This window comes from Equus asinus, chromosome 21, assembly GCF_041296235.1.
Source record: "Equus asinus isolate D_3611 breed Donkey chromosome 21, EquAss-T2T_v2, whole genome shotgun sequence".
Lineage (NCBI taxonomy): Eukaryota > Metazoa > Chordata > Mammalia > Perissodactyla > Equidae > Equus > Equus asinus.
The window spans coordinates 77518663-77533491 of NC_091810.1; the positions used below are offsets into that span (position 1 = coordinate 77518663).

A 14829-nucleotide genomic window follows, 5' to 3' on the forward strand; every position below is an offset into this window, starting at 1 on the left:
GGTAGATTTGTAAAAGCGACAAGTTCTTTTGCACTCCTCCCACCAAGAGGTGGGGCCTGTGTTCCCTCCCCTTGAATGCAGGTGGGCTCTGCAGCAACTTCACCAACAAGGATATGGCAGATGTACTGCCGTGTCCATGTCTGGCCCCAGCCTTCAGAATCACAGGCCACTTCCTCTTCCTGTCTCTCATAACACTCTCTGGAAACCCCGAGATGTCCTGCTAGAAGTCTGACCACCCTGAAACCACCGTACTGGAGGACCACGTGGAGGGGCCCAGCAGAGCCTACCAGCTGTCCTGTCAGTGTGCCAGACGCATGAGTGGGGAAACTGTCTGGGGAGTGGGTTGGCCAGCCCCAGCCGCTCCAGCTGGAGAGAGACGAGCGGCACACCAGAGCCCTTCCCAACCTCCTGACCCACAAATCCACCAGCAAATTCAAATGGGTATTTCAAGTCATTAACTTTCATAGCAGTTCCATCACTTAGCAGCAGATAGTCACAACACTGATTATGAAAATCTAAACAGGTTAAACAAATGAGTGAGCTAGGAAGAGGCGGGTGGCCTCCAGGCTGGGGAGAGATGACTCATATTACAAAAGCAGTCTTTGTTTTTGTTTAACAAAGTGTTCTATAATGAGAGCTTCCCTGCATATGTGGATGCTGTTTACTACCTTATTTTCTATTAGCAAGGACAGAGGGAAAAGGACAGTCTCCCAGGGAGCTGGAACTGAAACCACCTGGTTTAATGCCCACCTTTACAGAGACGGGAACTTAGGCCTGGAGAGGTAAAGCAACATGCCCCAGGTCACACAGCAAGTTAGGAAGCGAGGCCTGGTCTCTGCATTCTCACGCTAGTGCTTTAAAAATATTTAGTTTCTTGTTTTATTTTTTTGTTGTGCTGCTTTGCGAGAACAAATCCATTTTGTGACATATGTTCATTTTACATATTCAACATATATTGCCCATCCCTAGGAAAGATCTGAAACAGAATTTTACAGGGGCCTAGAGAATACAGGGGCGAAACTGTGCTGTATTAATTGCAAACAATGAAATTCTTCATTCTTTTCAGATTCATTTATAATGCCAAAATAATGGCTCTTATTATCTCTTTGTCTCTATATTCCATCAACCCAGTAATTAGCCTTACACACGTCACAGTCCTTGTATGATTGACCCCCCAAAACTCAGCAATTTAAATGAAATGCACATTACAATTCAGAGGACACATCTTTCTTTGTTTTTTTTTGATGACTGCTGAAAAATTTGGAATGCAACCAGTCTTTGAAGATCTGTATTTTTACTGGAAACAAATGCCTTTCTGTTACCCATGAATGTAGGGTTTTTTCCCACCTTCTTTTGACGAGTCTAATAGTCTTAAAAATTGACGCAAGACTGTATTAGAAAATGTTAACTTTAAAATGGATAATCCCAAAGAAGTACTGTCTTTTCCCCCTTAAGTTGCTATTTATTTATTTTATTATAAATTTAAAAAACAGTTTTTCTTTAATTGCAGTCTCTCACAGTCCCTTGGTAAGTTCTCTTGGCTGGTCGTGGGGTGCAACCAACCTAGGAGGGGCTGGGGCTCTTGGAAAACCTCCCTCCACAGCCAGAGGAACCCTTTCCTGGACCGTGGCATCCCTGCCTGGAACCCCCTCCTGCTCCCCGCAGAAGCTGCTGGCGCCGCCTCAGTCCTGCGCACCGGCCCTGCCTCCCTGCCCTGACTGCACGGCTCCCTCATTCGCCGCAGGGGAGCCACATGGGCCGTTTTTAGTTTTTAATTTTTTTAGTTCTTCAAATATGACAAACTTCTATGGTTGGTTTAAATCAGTTCTAGCCATCAATGCTGCATAACAAACCAGCTCAAAATGCAGTGGTTTCAAACAACAACGATCCCTTCTTTTGCTGGGCATCTGCGATCTGGGCAGTGCGAGGGAGGCTTGTCTGCTCTGCAGCGTCCGCTGGGGAGTTGTCTGAGGCCTGTGGGATCTACTTCCAAGAGGGCTCCCTCAGATGGCTGAGGGGCCAGCTCTGTGTCAGCTGGGGGCTCCGCCAGGGCTGAGGCTTGGGGGCCTCCCTCTCTCCTGGTGAGTCTCCCCATGTGGCCCGCAATTCCTGAGTACGGTGTTTGGGTTCTGAGGGTGAAGGCTCTGAGGGACAGCCGGAGAGGAGCGGTAAGGTGGTTCATGACCCAGCTTGGGAGTCATGCAGTGCCACGGCTGCTCATTCTGCTCACAGAGCGTCACAAAGTCCTGCCCAGGCTCAAGAGGAGGAGGATGGACCCCACCTCTTGATATGGCCGGGCAAAGTTCTGGAGGAGCAAGTACAACCAGAAATACCTGTTGCAGCCTTTTTTGGAGAATACAATCTGCCACAGTATCCTTCACTGATTTGTTTTGTGGGGGGTGTGCACACATACGTGTGTGTGTCTGTTTACATTCCGTGTTTATACGAGCACTAGATAATAAGCCCTCTCTAAAGGTAACAGTCTTTTCTTACATGACTTTGCACACTACACGATTTCTAGCCCAGTATTTTACACAGAGCAAATACTTAATTTTCACTCCTCATTTTATGAAAGTTGCAAGATATCCACAGTTGGATCAACTATTTTTAAAGAATTAGAATCCCCAGATATACATTTTATCTTAAAATGGCACTGTACATAATTTTGTCTGTCTTTGATTATTCAGGAATTCCAGATCAGTGGTACAGATTTCAACTATCAGATTCCAATACTCAGAGAAAATGTAAAATGCTGATCGTTTACGTGTTCTGTAGGTGTATTGAGAGTGTGGAAGTGAGAAAGGAGGTGTCTTTGCTTTTAACGTAGTGGTATTTTCAGTTAACACATCAAGACCCTCTGGCAATAGACTCGGGATTCATAAGATAAACTGCAAACCAAGTCTTGAAGTTAAAGGGATCTAGGATTTCATTCTGCCAAAGCAGGTGATAATACATCAGCAATTTTAAACACTTAAAGTATTGATAAAATTAACCATCTGACTTGCATGGAACGTTCGATACAGACATGTCCAGGAAGCATAAACACAAGCAACCATCTCACATATTTTATTCAAAATGTTGAAGCACCAGATTAAAAGATTTGAAAAGCATTCCACTGCCAGCTTTCTCACGTTGGAACTGAATAAGGGGATTATTCTCAAAATAATTGCAAATAAATTGATTGGTTCAAGAAGATTTCTGCCTTCCCGTGAAGCCTCCCGTGAACGTTCAGAATTACACAGACCCTGAGGAAAGGCAGTTTCTCAGCTCTGGGTAGGATTTCCCCACTAATTTGTTTTCGGTCAAACAAAACAAAAGCAGAGTAATATATCTGGATGACAAAAAGTCACCCAGGGGGGTTAATAATGGGTTGAAAACTTGCACGAGGAGAGGAGAGAAGTGAGTTCTGGGTTGGTAATCTGGAAACTCTGGCTGTGCATTGGTCCTGGGGGCGGGGCGTGGATTCCAGGCAGGCTCTGGCTCTGTTGCTGGCGAGCTGTTTAGCCTTGGGCAAGGCACTTCCCTTCCAAGCCTCAGTTTCCCCTTCTGTAAAATGGGCGCACTGCCTGTTTCAGAGAACTGGTGAGCAGCTGCTGATTACGGCCTGCACACCTGCTTTGGGGAAGGCACAGTACTGAGCAGTGGCCTCGCACTTCATCCGGATCCGGGTCAGCTGGAGCGCGTATTAGACACAGCTTGAGAGGACTTGCCCCAGGGTTTCTGATCCAGCAGATCTGAGGTGGAGCTCAATAGTTTGTGTTTCTAACAGTGTCCCAGGTGCTGCTGGTACTGCTGGTTTGGGATCACCCTGTGAGAACCCCTGGTCTACACCACACCAAGCTTGGTGGATGACTCCGCCTGGGGTGGGTTAGGTCAATTCTGGAGACAGGAGATTTTCCTGGCCGTGCTCAGAATGCCTCCTCTGGAACTTCCAATTTCAAAGCAACCAGGTTGTGTTCAGCATGGATCCCTCGTTGCGTTCCTCTCCCTCCATCAGAGAACATCCTTGGTGCACTTCACTCTTCAAAACCATGGGAAAAGAAAGATGATTTCTGACCTTGGGTAAACCAACACATAATAGCAGGGGAGAGACCTGTCAAGGGGCAGTCGGGACAGTTGGGAGACAGCATCACATGGATTTGAACTTTGGCAGGGGATTAGGTGCTGGCAGGAAGATCACTGCATTATCTATTGCTGCATAATAAATTATCCTGAAACTCAAAACAACAAACTTTTATATCTCACAGCTTCTGAGGGTCAGGAATTCACGAGTGGCCCAGCTGTTTGTTCTGCCTCAGGGTCTCTCATGAGGTTGCTGCCAAGATATTGCCGGGCGGCAGTCATGGGAAGGCTTGATCGGGGCGGGAGGATCCACTCCCAACATGGCTCACTTGTGTGGCTGGTGGCAGGAGGCTTCAGTTCCTTGCTAAATGGGCCTCTCCACAGGGCTCCTTGGGACACGGCACCTGGCTTTCCCCTGAGCAAATAATCCAAGGTACAGAGCAAGTGTGAAGCAAGACAGAAGCCACAGGATCTTTTATGACCTAATCTCAGAAGTCACATGCCATTGCATCTGCCATATTCTATTGGTCACACAGAAAAACCCTGGAACAACATGAGAGGGCACTACACAGGGCATAACAGGAGGAAGAGCTCACTGGGGGCTATCCTGAGCCTAGCTACTATGAGTCCACTCATTAAGAAGTCCATCTGTTCACTGGGCTCTCTGTCCTAACTCCTCTAACTTCTGAAATGAACTGGTTCAGGAGCCTCCAGAACATGCTGGGAGCATCATGCCTATGCTGCACTTCCCTTCCCTGCATGCTCCACCTTTCCATTCTGTTGTGTGACCCTAACACTGACTCCTATAGATGGTGGCACCGACCAGACTTTCTTGCCTTCTGCCTTCCTGTTGGGTCCAGCCAAAGGGAAGCGGCAGCAGGCAATGGGAGTGGGAGAAGAGACAGAAGATATGATATTTATTCCCTAGCTTCCTCCCTGTCAGATCACCATCGTCTGCCTGGCTCTCTTCTGAAGGCCACTGCTCCTGCCAGGCTGCTCTTTCCGCATGGCTTCCCTCTCTGCTCTCTGAGGGTGGGACTCTAATGACTGTCGAGAAGAGGCAAATCCTTGTATCAGCACTGATCTGCACGTGGGTAATTTGCTAACATCTTTGTGTCAGTTTTCCTCATCTGCAAAGTGGCCATATCAAACGTTCTTTAGGGCTTGTGGAGGAGGTTAAGGGAGGCATTTATATGCTGCATCCAGCATGGAGCTGCCACTCACTACGGGGTGGCTACTCTAGGTGTGGCTCCCATTCTGGCAGAGAGAATCTGGATAAATATTATGGCCCAACGAGGAAGGGCTGTGGGAACTGGAAGCAGGAAAAGTCAGTTTAGTGGGAGAAGATTCACAAAGTGTTGATGATGGAGTGGACCTTGAAGGATGGACAAGTTTCCCCATCAGAAGAGGCCATTTCAAGCAAACACAACAATGCTGAGACCAGATGGTGCTCAGCACATTGGGGAATTGAGAGGAGTTGGCCATGGCTGGACCAGAGAGCCATATTCTTGGTCAGGGGTCAGCGTGAGGGCTCAGCGCAGGCAGGGCACAGGTTGTGCAGGGTGTGAACTTCAGGGAGGTGAGAAACAGGAGAGATGGGATTTGGACTGAGGGGAGTGGTAGCCAGCTCCAAGATGGTCCCCAATGATGCTCACCTCCTGGCATCTATGCCCTATGTCCCCTCCGCCAATGGTCAGGGCTGACCTCAGTAACCCGATAGGATAGTATGGAAATGATGAAGTGTGACTTCCGAGGCTGGATCATAAAAAACACTGTGGCTTCCACCTTGCTCCCTCTTGGATCACTTGCTCCAGGAGAGGCCGGCTGCTGCATCATGAGAACACCCAAATAGCTCTACGGAAAGGTCCCTGTGGTGAGGAGCTGAGCCCCCTGCCAGCAGCCAGCACCAACTTGCCAGTCATGTGATCAAACTGTCCTGGAAGTGATCCTCTGGATTAGTTTCCCAGGGCTGCCATAAGAAAGTACCACTAACCGGTGGCTTAAAACACAGAAATTTATCATCTCACAGTTCTGGAGGCTAGAAGTACAAGATCAAGGTGTTGGCAGGGCCATGCTCCTCCTGAGACCTGTGGGAGGGACTCCTTCCTGACTCTTCTAGCTTCTGGCGTTTGCCAGCAAGCCTTGGCGTTGCTTGGTTATAGATGCATCCTTCCCATCTCTGCCTCTGTCATCACATGGTGTCTTCTCCCTGTGTCTAAGTCTTCTCTTCCTATAAGGACACCATTTATTGGGGTAAGGGCCCACCCTACTCTAGTGTAACCTCGTCTTAACCTACATCTTAATCACACCTACAAAGACCCTATTTCCAAATAAGGTCACATTCTGAAGTAGTAGGGGTTAAGACTTCAACATACCTTGTTGGGGGACACAATTACCAATAACACCCTCCAATTCCAGTGACGCCTTCAGCTGCCTACAGCCCGGGCTGACATCTTGACTGCAGCTAATGAGAGAGCCTGAGCCAGAACCACCCAGCTCAGCCACTCCCAGATTCCTGACGCACAGAAGCTGTGTGAGTTAATCATGCTCAGGACAGCTTGAAGCCACTAAGTTTTAGAGCAATTTGTTACGTGGGAATAGGCAACCAACACGAAGGGAGGCTCGGGAAGGAGAGACTGAAGGCCTCCATGGCAGTTCTGTTCACAGATCTTCACGTCAGCATTTGTTTTAAATCTGGGCCTTTCTGCACATTTCATATTATTAAAACTTCTTAAAAATTTTGCCACGTATAATCCCACTTTGTTGAGAAGTCATTTGCTCATTTAGTGGTAACTGGTGTTTGAGCAGTTCTGAAGTTCACTGAGAATCCAAGCGGCTGACTCACCATTGTCCCTCTCTGGGCGGGGTTTCCGTCCAGGCCACCTCATAGGCGACCAGCCGGCCCTCTAACTAGCTGGTCTTGGGGCAGGCGCCTGTTCCTGGTTCAGCGTGTGATGGCCAGGGCGTGGGCCACAGGTTCTGAGCAGGGCCACCTGTAGGTAAGGGGTGGCCCAGGTGGGTTTCCGCAGCAGGGAAGGCCGTCCCCTCGGGGGAGGGTGTGGTGGGCGCTGGGACTGGACGCTCTGTGAGCAGGGCATGGCTCTGCCCTCTCTCGGAACAGGCCTTTTCAAGTCCAGTGTGAACACAGCTCGTTGTGCCTCTCACTTCCTCCCTGAGGAAAACCACAGAGAGGCACTCAGCTGCACCCACATGGGAAACCACACGGAGCAGGGACTTCCCCAAGTCGGATTCGGCCAAAAATACATTTGATTTCCTGCCTCTATGTGATGGTCAAGATTGCCATTTGCTTCCTGAATTTCTAGATCACCGCTGACAAAAGCACGTCACAACCATTAGTCATCGGTGTATTTTTTTCTGAGAATGATTTACTCATTTTCCCCCTCTCCTCTACTTTGTTCTGCCATCTGGCTACCACTAGTTTTTACTGTAAAAATCATTTTGTTTCACCACCATTATTCTTTCTTTCCCGTCTCATTTCTACTTCATGAGCAGTTAGTTCTAAATTGTCAGTGGAGAGTAACTGAGGGAAAGTTCTGGGTGCTCTCTTCAGAAGGGCGGAATGTGCATCCGACAGGTGCTTCATAAACGTTTACCAGGTGAAGCGGTTCCACCAAGTCTGTGTTTAGGTCTGGCCTCTCTGGCTCTCTCTTTCTCAGGCTGTTGTGAATCATCTTGGCATGAAGCAACACTATGCATTTTTAAGATAATTTCTGTTTCCCTGGGGTTTGGGGCAGGGAAGTTGAGTGGGCGGCGGACAGCCACATCCGGAGCCACATGCTGCCTGCCAGCTCACTCCTCCTTGGCGAGATCTGCACTGGGGAGGGCGGGTGAGCTCTGCCATCTGGTGGGAGAGGCCCCGCTCCCATTCCAGGGGACGTCCCAGGGCTTCCTCAGGAATCCTGAGCTGTTCCTGCTTATTCCCTGGAGACTTGACTCACTCTGGGCCTTAGTGAAGGAGCAGTGAGTCAGCCGGGGCTCCGCTGCTTTCCCACACGGGTGATGCACTGCCCAGTCTACGGATGAGAAAACGGGGCACGACAGGCCTACGCAAACTGTCCACGGTCTATGCGGGGAAGAGGCCACAGTGAGGCCAAGCAGCAAAGCTGGTCAGTCTGACCCTGGAATCTGTGCTGTTCGTTATCCTGCCTGGAAGCCAGAGAGGGGTCTGGAAGGCTACACTGCAGGGGGAGAGGGAAGGCATTTCATTTTCTTCTTTATATAATTTTATATACGCACATACTGTTTTTAAAAACCTAATTTAAAAAGAGGATAAAACTAAACAGCCACAACACTGCAGAGACAAATCCCAGAGGCTAACTATCCATTCTCGTTACAAATTATTCATTTTCCGCCTTATAAACTGAGACAGTCACTAGGCATCGAGTCTAAGTGACTTTGAAACGTTGGGTACAAATAATACAGAAATCAGTGACCTAAAAAAATGTCTTTCCCCCCTGAATATGATGATTTTACATCTGGAACTAATAGTGTGGAAGGGCCTTGCTCTGTACCTGGTGGGCTCTCCAGATACCCCCATTGAGGGATTAAATAAATGACTAAGTGGGCCACCTCTACCACAGTCCCTGCCGCTTCTCCGCAGGAGGCGCGCTGCCTCTCTGCGGGGGGAGGGCCCTCCTGGGGGACTGCGCGTTGACTTGTGCCAGCATCATTCCATGCTGTGCAGTTGGGCAACTGTGCGGCTCTTGCCCAAAGCCGGTATGATTTATTAGAGTCCCTGGAATCCCTGATGAGACACGTTGTGCTGAAAGAATCCTATTACTCATACCTTCCCACTGCTGCCCTCTCCTCAGCACTTTTTTCCAGTCTCTCTCTCTCTGAGGCACCGCACTCCTTCTTCCCAGTCATTATGAGTCCTGCCTGACACATTCCTTTAACTGACAGACGGGCAGATGTGAGAAAAACTTCCCTTCTATTTTTAAAAGCTGCTTCAAGATCCACTATTCTGAGGTTGCTGGTGGCTCTGGTGTTACGGTTTCGTCTGGATAGAATTCTGGTCAACCAGAATGCAGAGGGGCCCACAGCAGCCGTTTCTAACACAGCTTCTGCTTTGAGAGTTTGTTTCTTAACTTTGAAAATGTTTGAGGCTTGTGAAATACTTGCATGTCCTGGGTGTCTCCTGATCAACAACAAGAACGAGGAAAACACACACACACAGACACTCACAAAACCCACTGCTTTGTGGATGTGTAAAATATAAACTGACATTTATTTTTGTTTTAGCTCTTAAAATTAACTGTGTAATGAGAGATTTGCTGAAAGACGATGGGGCTTGAAAAAGATGAATGCGAGTAGAAAACATCTCAATAATTTGAATTTAAGAGGAAGAGACACGGCGGAATCTGCCTCCCCTACTTCTTCCCACAGCTCCCAGGAGGGGCTCTGGGGCAGAGGGGCGGCCCCAGGGCTGTAGGCTACAGGCTGTGTGAGTGCAGGGCTGTCCCACAGCAGCCAGAGCCCGCCCTACACTCTCCCTAGTCCCTCTCATACAGGCGCCCATAAAGAGCTGCTGTCACCAGGCCAGAGGACAGTCTACTCTTCCTCAGGAAATAGTGGCCATTCTCCCAGCCAAGCTGGTCAGGGGTTTCCAGGGTCATCCCTGAGGTCAGAAACAGAGGGAAGATGTAGGAAGTACTGAAGTTCCCCCACAGGTGAAACTCAAATATCCCCGTGGCCTCTGTGATCTCCTGCCCGCAGGTGTCAAAGCCAAGACCCCCACACTTGACCAGGGCACACACTTGAACATAGTAAGTGCCATGTACAGTGTGGAGTCCATCAAAGACCCCTAGGGCGTACAGCTCTTTCGACAAAGTGGGCCTCTGGTAAAGTAAATAACAGCAGAGGCCATTTGCACAGACTCGGAGATAGCCTTCCTTTCCCCATACAGGGACCAGGGTGAAATTGTCGTACATCATCTCAGAGTAAAATGTGGGAGGAGCATTCATGTTCCATTTGGTGGCTGCATCACAATGGATTTCTTGAGCATCCTTTTCACAGTATGGATCACCTGCCAAGATTTTTAAAAACTTACTATGGGATGGGTCCATTTTACCTGTGGCATTCTCTGTACCAACAAGGCCCTGTGGATTCCTGGCTACCTGGGCGATTATAAGATGACCTTTGGAGCTTTCCATGTCATGGTGCCAAAAGGACTTCAGAGGGGTGTATATTCCACTTCCAGTCATCCCCAGAGACGGGTGGTGGATGTTAGCAGCCAGAAAGTTGATGCCAAAGGCAATGGCAAAAGCACTCTGAATCTGAATAGCTGCCAAGAGCGGGAGCTGGTTCATCCAGGCGGCCGGATACACAATGTGCTTCACCTCAGAGTCTCTGAGGAGTTGGATGGCAGGGTTGAAGAACAATATATCAAAGCAAGTGAAGATGCCAACCTTGCCGGCAAAAGGGGTATCGAAAATGATGTGATCTACTTTGAGAGGGGCATCAACCGCTGCCTCGAAGTAGAGGTTGTGTTTTCGGTAGCGGTCAACAAGGGTTCCATTACTGCTGAACACAACATCCGTGTTAAACTGGTATCTTCCATCATTTGGGCACCCTGGGTCACTGCTGTGACAAGGCTGCTTTGTTCCGAGATTGGCCACCAGGAACATCTCTCCCTTGAGGGCCATACAGCTCAGGCGTTGGAGCACCTAAAGAAAAAGAAAGGAAGAAACAAATAGATTTTTTTTTAAAGATTTTATTTTTCCTTTTTCTCCCCAAAGTCCCGCTGGTACATAGTTGTATATTTTTAGTTGCGGGTCCTTCTAGTTGTGGCATGTGGGACGCCACCTCAGCATGGCCTGACGAGCGGTGCCACGTCTGTGCCCAGGATCTGAACCAGCGAAACCCTGGGCCGCTGCAGCAGAGTGCGCGAACTTAACCACTTGGCCACGGGGCCGGCCCCCAAATAGATTTTTAAAATCCTATCTTTTGCCTTATAATTTTAAAATAGAAAAATACCTGTGTTGCGTCCATAATATATACACAGCTATGCCAAATCAATAAAAAAAGCAACTACTACTGAAAATGTGCAAAGAATGTGCACAGGTGATTCCTAGAAGAACAAATGGCCAAGAAATATCTGAGAAGATGCTCAACCGTATTAGTAATACGAAAATGCAAATTAAAGTAATAATGAGATATCACTTTTCACTTTCAAAAGATTGGTAAAAATGCAAAAGATTATTCCATCTTTCATTGATCAAAAAGTGGGAAAACAGGCACTCATGTACCATGACCGGGGATGTAAAGTGAAATCACACTCTTTTAAAGGGGAAATTTGGTACTCTAAAATAATTTAAGATGTCGTATCCTTCAGAGGAGAAGTGCCATTTCTAGGAAACTTACAGAAAAACTTGGACGTGTTTACAAAAGTATGTGTACAACGGGGCTGGCCCCGTGGCCGAGTGGTTGAGTTCGCGCGCTCCGCTGCAGACGGCCCAGTGTTTCGTTGGTTCGAATCCTGGGCGCGGACATGGCACTGCTCATCGGACCACGCTGAGGCAGCGTCCCGCATGCCACAACTAGAAGAACCCACAGCGGAGAATACACAACTATGTACCGGGGGGGCTTTGGGGAGAAAAAGGAAAAAATAAAATCTTAAAAAAAAAAAAAAAAAGTATGTGTACAAGGATATTCATTGAAACATTGTTTACAATAGCAAAACTGAAAGAATAAGCATATAGCATGCTGCAAAAGAGGCTGTCAAGAACTATGAAACTCACAGAAAAGAAAATACATGGAGGCACACCAAATTGTTGATGGCAGTTTCTCTAGGAAGGGAAGTAGGACGAGGGTGGGGGGGTGGTGAAGGTGGACTTTCATTTTTTTACTTCTGTTTGATTTGTTTGTTTTATAAGCATATGTTCATGTATTTCTTGTTAATAAATAAAATGACCAATAGATGAGTAAATGCCTCATAATACCAGACATTCTTTACCGAATGGATGTGTGGCACATGGAGTTTGAGATTGTTAGGATCCAAGGGTCTCCTTTCAGCCTCATTTAACATGTCTTGGCTTTTGGCCCCTGGCTTGGTTCATCTCTGCATGCCTTCGGCCTACTGAGGAGGAAAGCTGAGACCCTTACACACCTCTGTGTCATTGAATCGTTGGGGTTCCAGGCATGGGTTCCACTTGACCAACTGGGGAGACGGCATGAAGTCCAAAAATGGGTAAATGGATGTTCTTGTAAAGTTGAACCCATGAATGCCATCTTCTGGAAACACTATAATCTGTACACCCTGTAAGTCAAAAACATCAAAGTAGAGTATGTGATCAGATAACGGGAAGCACCACTTCACTCATTCGTTCATTCTTTCATTCATTCCTCTGACAGCCATCAAGCAGTTGCTCTGTACCAGGAACCAGAGGTACAAAGATGGACTCTCATCAGATATCCTAGTCTTGAGGAAACCAACACACTTGGCCTAACTCTGAGAAAACAAGGACAAAGTCCTCTCGGAACAACCATTGACGGTTCACCTGGGACATGTCAGGGAAGGAGGGAATGGCTGAGCTTGGTTGAAGGGAGCAGTTTGCTGAGCGGTTAATAGGGGTTTGGAGTTCTTGGTGGTGCAAAGAGATGGGGCCGATTATGAAAGGCCTTGAATATTGGGCTCATTCACGTACTATCTCCAGTCCATTGGTTTTCAACCTTCATTGTGCATCTAAATCAGATGGGGAGCTTCTGAAAAAACAATCTTTCTTTAGGGTGATGCTGGGACCACCCCTAAAAAGTGTTCTTGCATTGATTGTGGGTGGGGTCCTGGTAACAGTGTTTGTTTAAAAGTCCCCAGGTGATTTTAATGTGCAGGCAAATTTGGGACTTGCTGGGCTGGTTGGTAAAACTCAAGAGTGTTGATTCCACCATAGAAACAAGGACTTGCTCTAACTCGCAATTCCCCAAATGGGAATTAGAAGGCTCCCTCCACAATCCTGACCACCCTACAGGCCTCTTCCCACACCTGGAGACACCCTGGGCTCCCTGACTATGCCAGGCTGGGGCTCCCTGTGACATCTGCAGCAACCTAAGGAAATCCAAACACACAGGGCAGCCCTTAGTGCTCAGCCAGGGCCTCTGCTCTCCACCAACGGGGCTTACGATGCCAAGCCTGGAGCATTGCTCCAAAGTGAGAGGTAGAGGAGGAAGGCAGAGAAGGCATGAATAATGCACAATAACCTAAAATAAAATCTACAAGGCAACTTGCATCATTTACTTCTGGAATGCACTGCAAACTCTTTCCTTGCAATTTTTTCCTGGTTATGAAAGCTTCAAAAGTTAAACTGTAGAAAATTTGGAAAACAGAAAACATAAAGTAAGAATTTATAATCCTATAGCATGAAGACACTTATTGTTAATATCTTGGCTATTTTCATTTTTTTCTCTGTGTGTGTGTGTGTGTAATTGAAATAGTAATAAATACATGGTTTTCCATCTAGACTTTCCCAATACATAGCATATCAAGACTACAAAGATACTTTCAAGAATATCATTTGTAATAGCTGTATTATATTTAAGAGGACACCGTATTTTATCCTCTATTTTTGGACATTTGAATTGTTCCCAGCTTTTTACAGCAAAGAAAACTGTGGTGACCATCTGCATACACGGCACTCACAACATGTTCTGAATAAGTGTTGTATACAAATCTTTCATGGGATCTCTGGTTATTTCTTTAGAATAAAGTCTTATAAGTGAAAGTACTGGGTCAAGGGTGTGAAAAATTTTAAGTTCTCAATATACACTGGCAGATTATATCTATGTACACTCCCTCCAGCAGAGTATGAGGTTGGACATCTTATTGCACATTGTAAAGAACGATGATGACAAACTTGGAAATAAAGTAAGATGAAGAATGTACATCTTTCCAAGATAGACTAGGGTACTGATTACCAGGCTCACTTAAGGAGTATTTATCTAGTGAATGTACCACTTTTTCACTTTGCTATTTAATAAAAGATCACCCTAGAGATTACAATTTTATTGTCCTGTAGGACATTAGCCAGTTTTGCATTTATTGGAAAATTCATTCATTTCACTGGCTGACATACCCACATTTCTATTCTCCAATTCTCTTTTGAATCCGTTTTACCATCTTACTAGTCCCTTCATTAATTAGTGACTTAAATAAAAGCTTTGACACATGTCCACTCCACATTTATATAGTCATGTTTTTAACTTTTTGAAAATTATACTTGGACAAATATTTTCCATTATTAAAAACAAATCTTTGAGAGCACTGAGTGGTTTCTTATGGACAATAACATTTAAGTTACATATCATATTGGACTAACATCAAAATTGAACTGCATTCCTGAATTCATATGTGCCAGGGATGCGGAGAGGAGCCAACCGGAGCTGGGGCGGCACTTTGGATCTGATATGATTGCCAACGTTTTAGGAACATTCTAAGAAATAATCAGCATTCCTGATAAATGGCCTGAGCAGTTTTCTGATAGACCTTAATGAGATCAAGAACTACTGAGGAAGTAAGGTTGCCAGTCCAGTGACTGACCAGGCTACTATCTTTGGCTGGACTTTTCTTCCCTATAAATGCCTCTACCAAGAGAGAAATATTTTTATTGGCTTGTTCATGAACCTCTGCCCTTATAACAGGTTTGATATAAAACTCTGACACATGCTTGGCATCGCTTTGTCTGAGAAGTTGCTTTAAGACATATGACCCTGTAGGGAAGCCAAGGTATCTGTAAGCACTAGGAATGACCAGAC

At 46.6% G+C, this 14829-nt stretch overlaps 1 protein-coding gene across 4 annotated transcripts in view; it reads right to left on the reverse strand.

Moving 5' to 3' along the window:
• Nucleotides 1-9279: 9279 nt before the first annotated feature.
• The window catches only part of BTD (biotinidase), a 40071-nt gene continuing 34521 nt past the window's right edge, over nucleotides 9280-14829 (reverse strand). For all 4 annotated transcript variants that reach the window (XM_014859473.3, XM_070493132.1, XM_070493133.1 and 1 more), the window contains exons 3-4: nucleotides 12191-12340; nucleotides 9280-10748 (exon numbers count right to left, since the gene is read on the reverse strand). In XM_014859473.3, the coding sequence (XP_014714959.3) occupies nucleotides 9576-10748; nucleotides 12191-12340 (1323 nt within the window). In that variant the 3' untranslated portion in view covers nucleotides 9280-9575. The remainder of the gene's footprint in view (nucleotides 10749-12190; nucleotides 12341-14829) is intronic.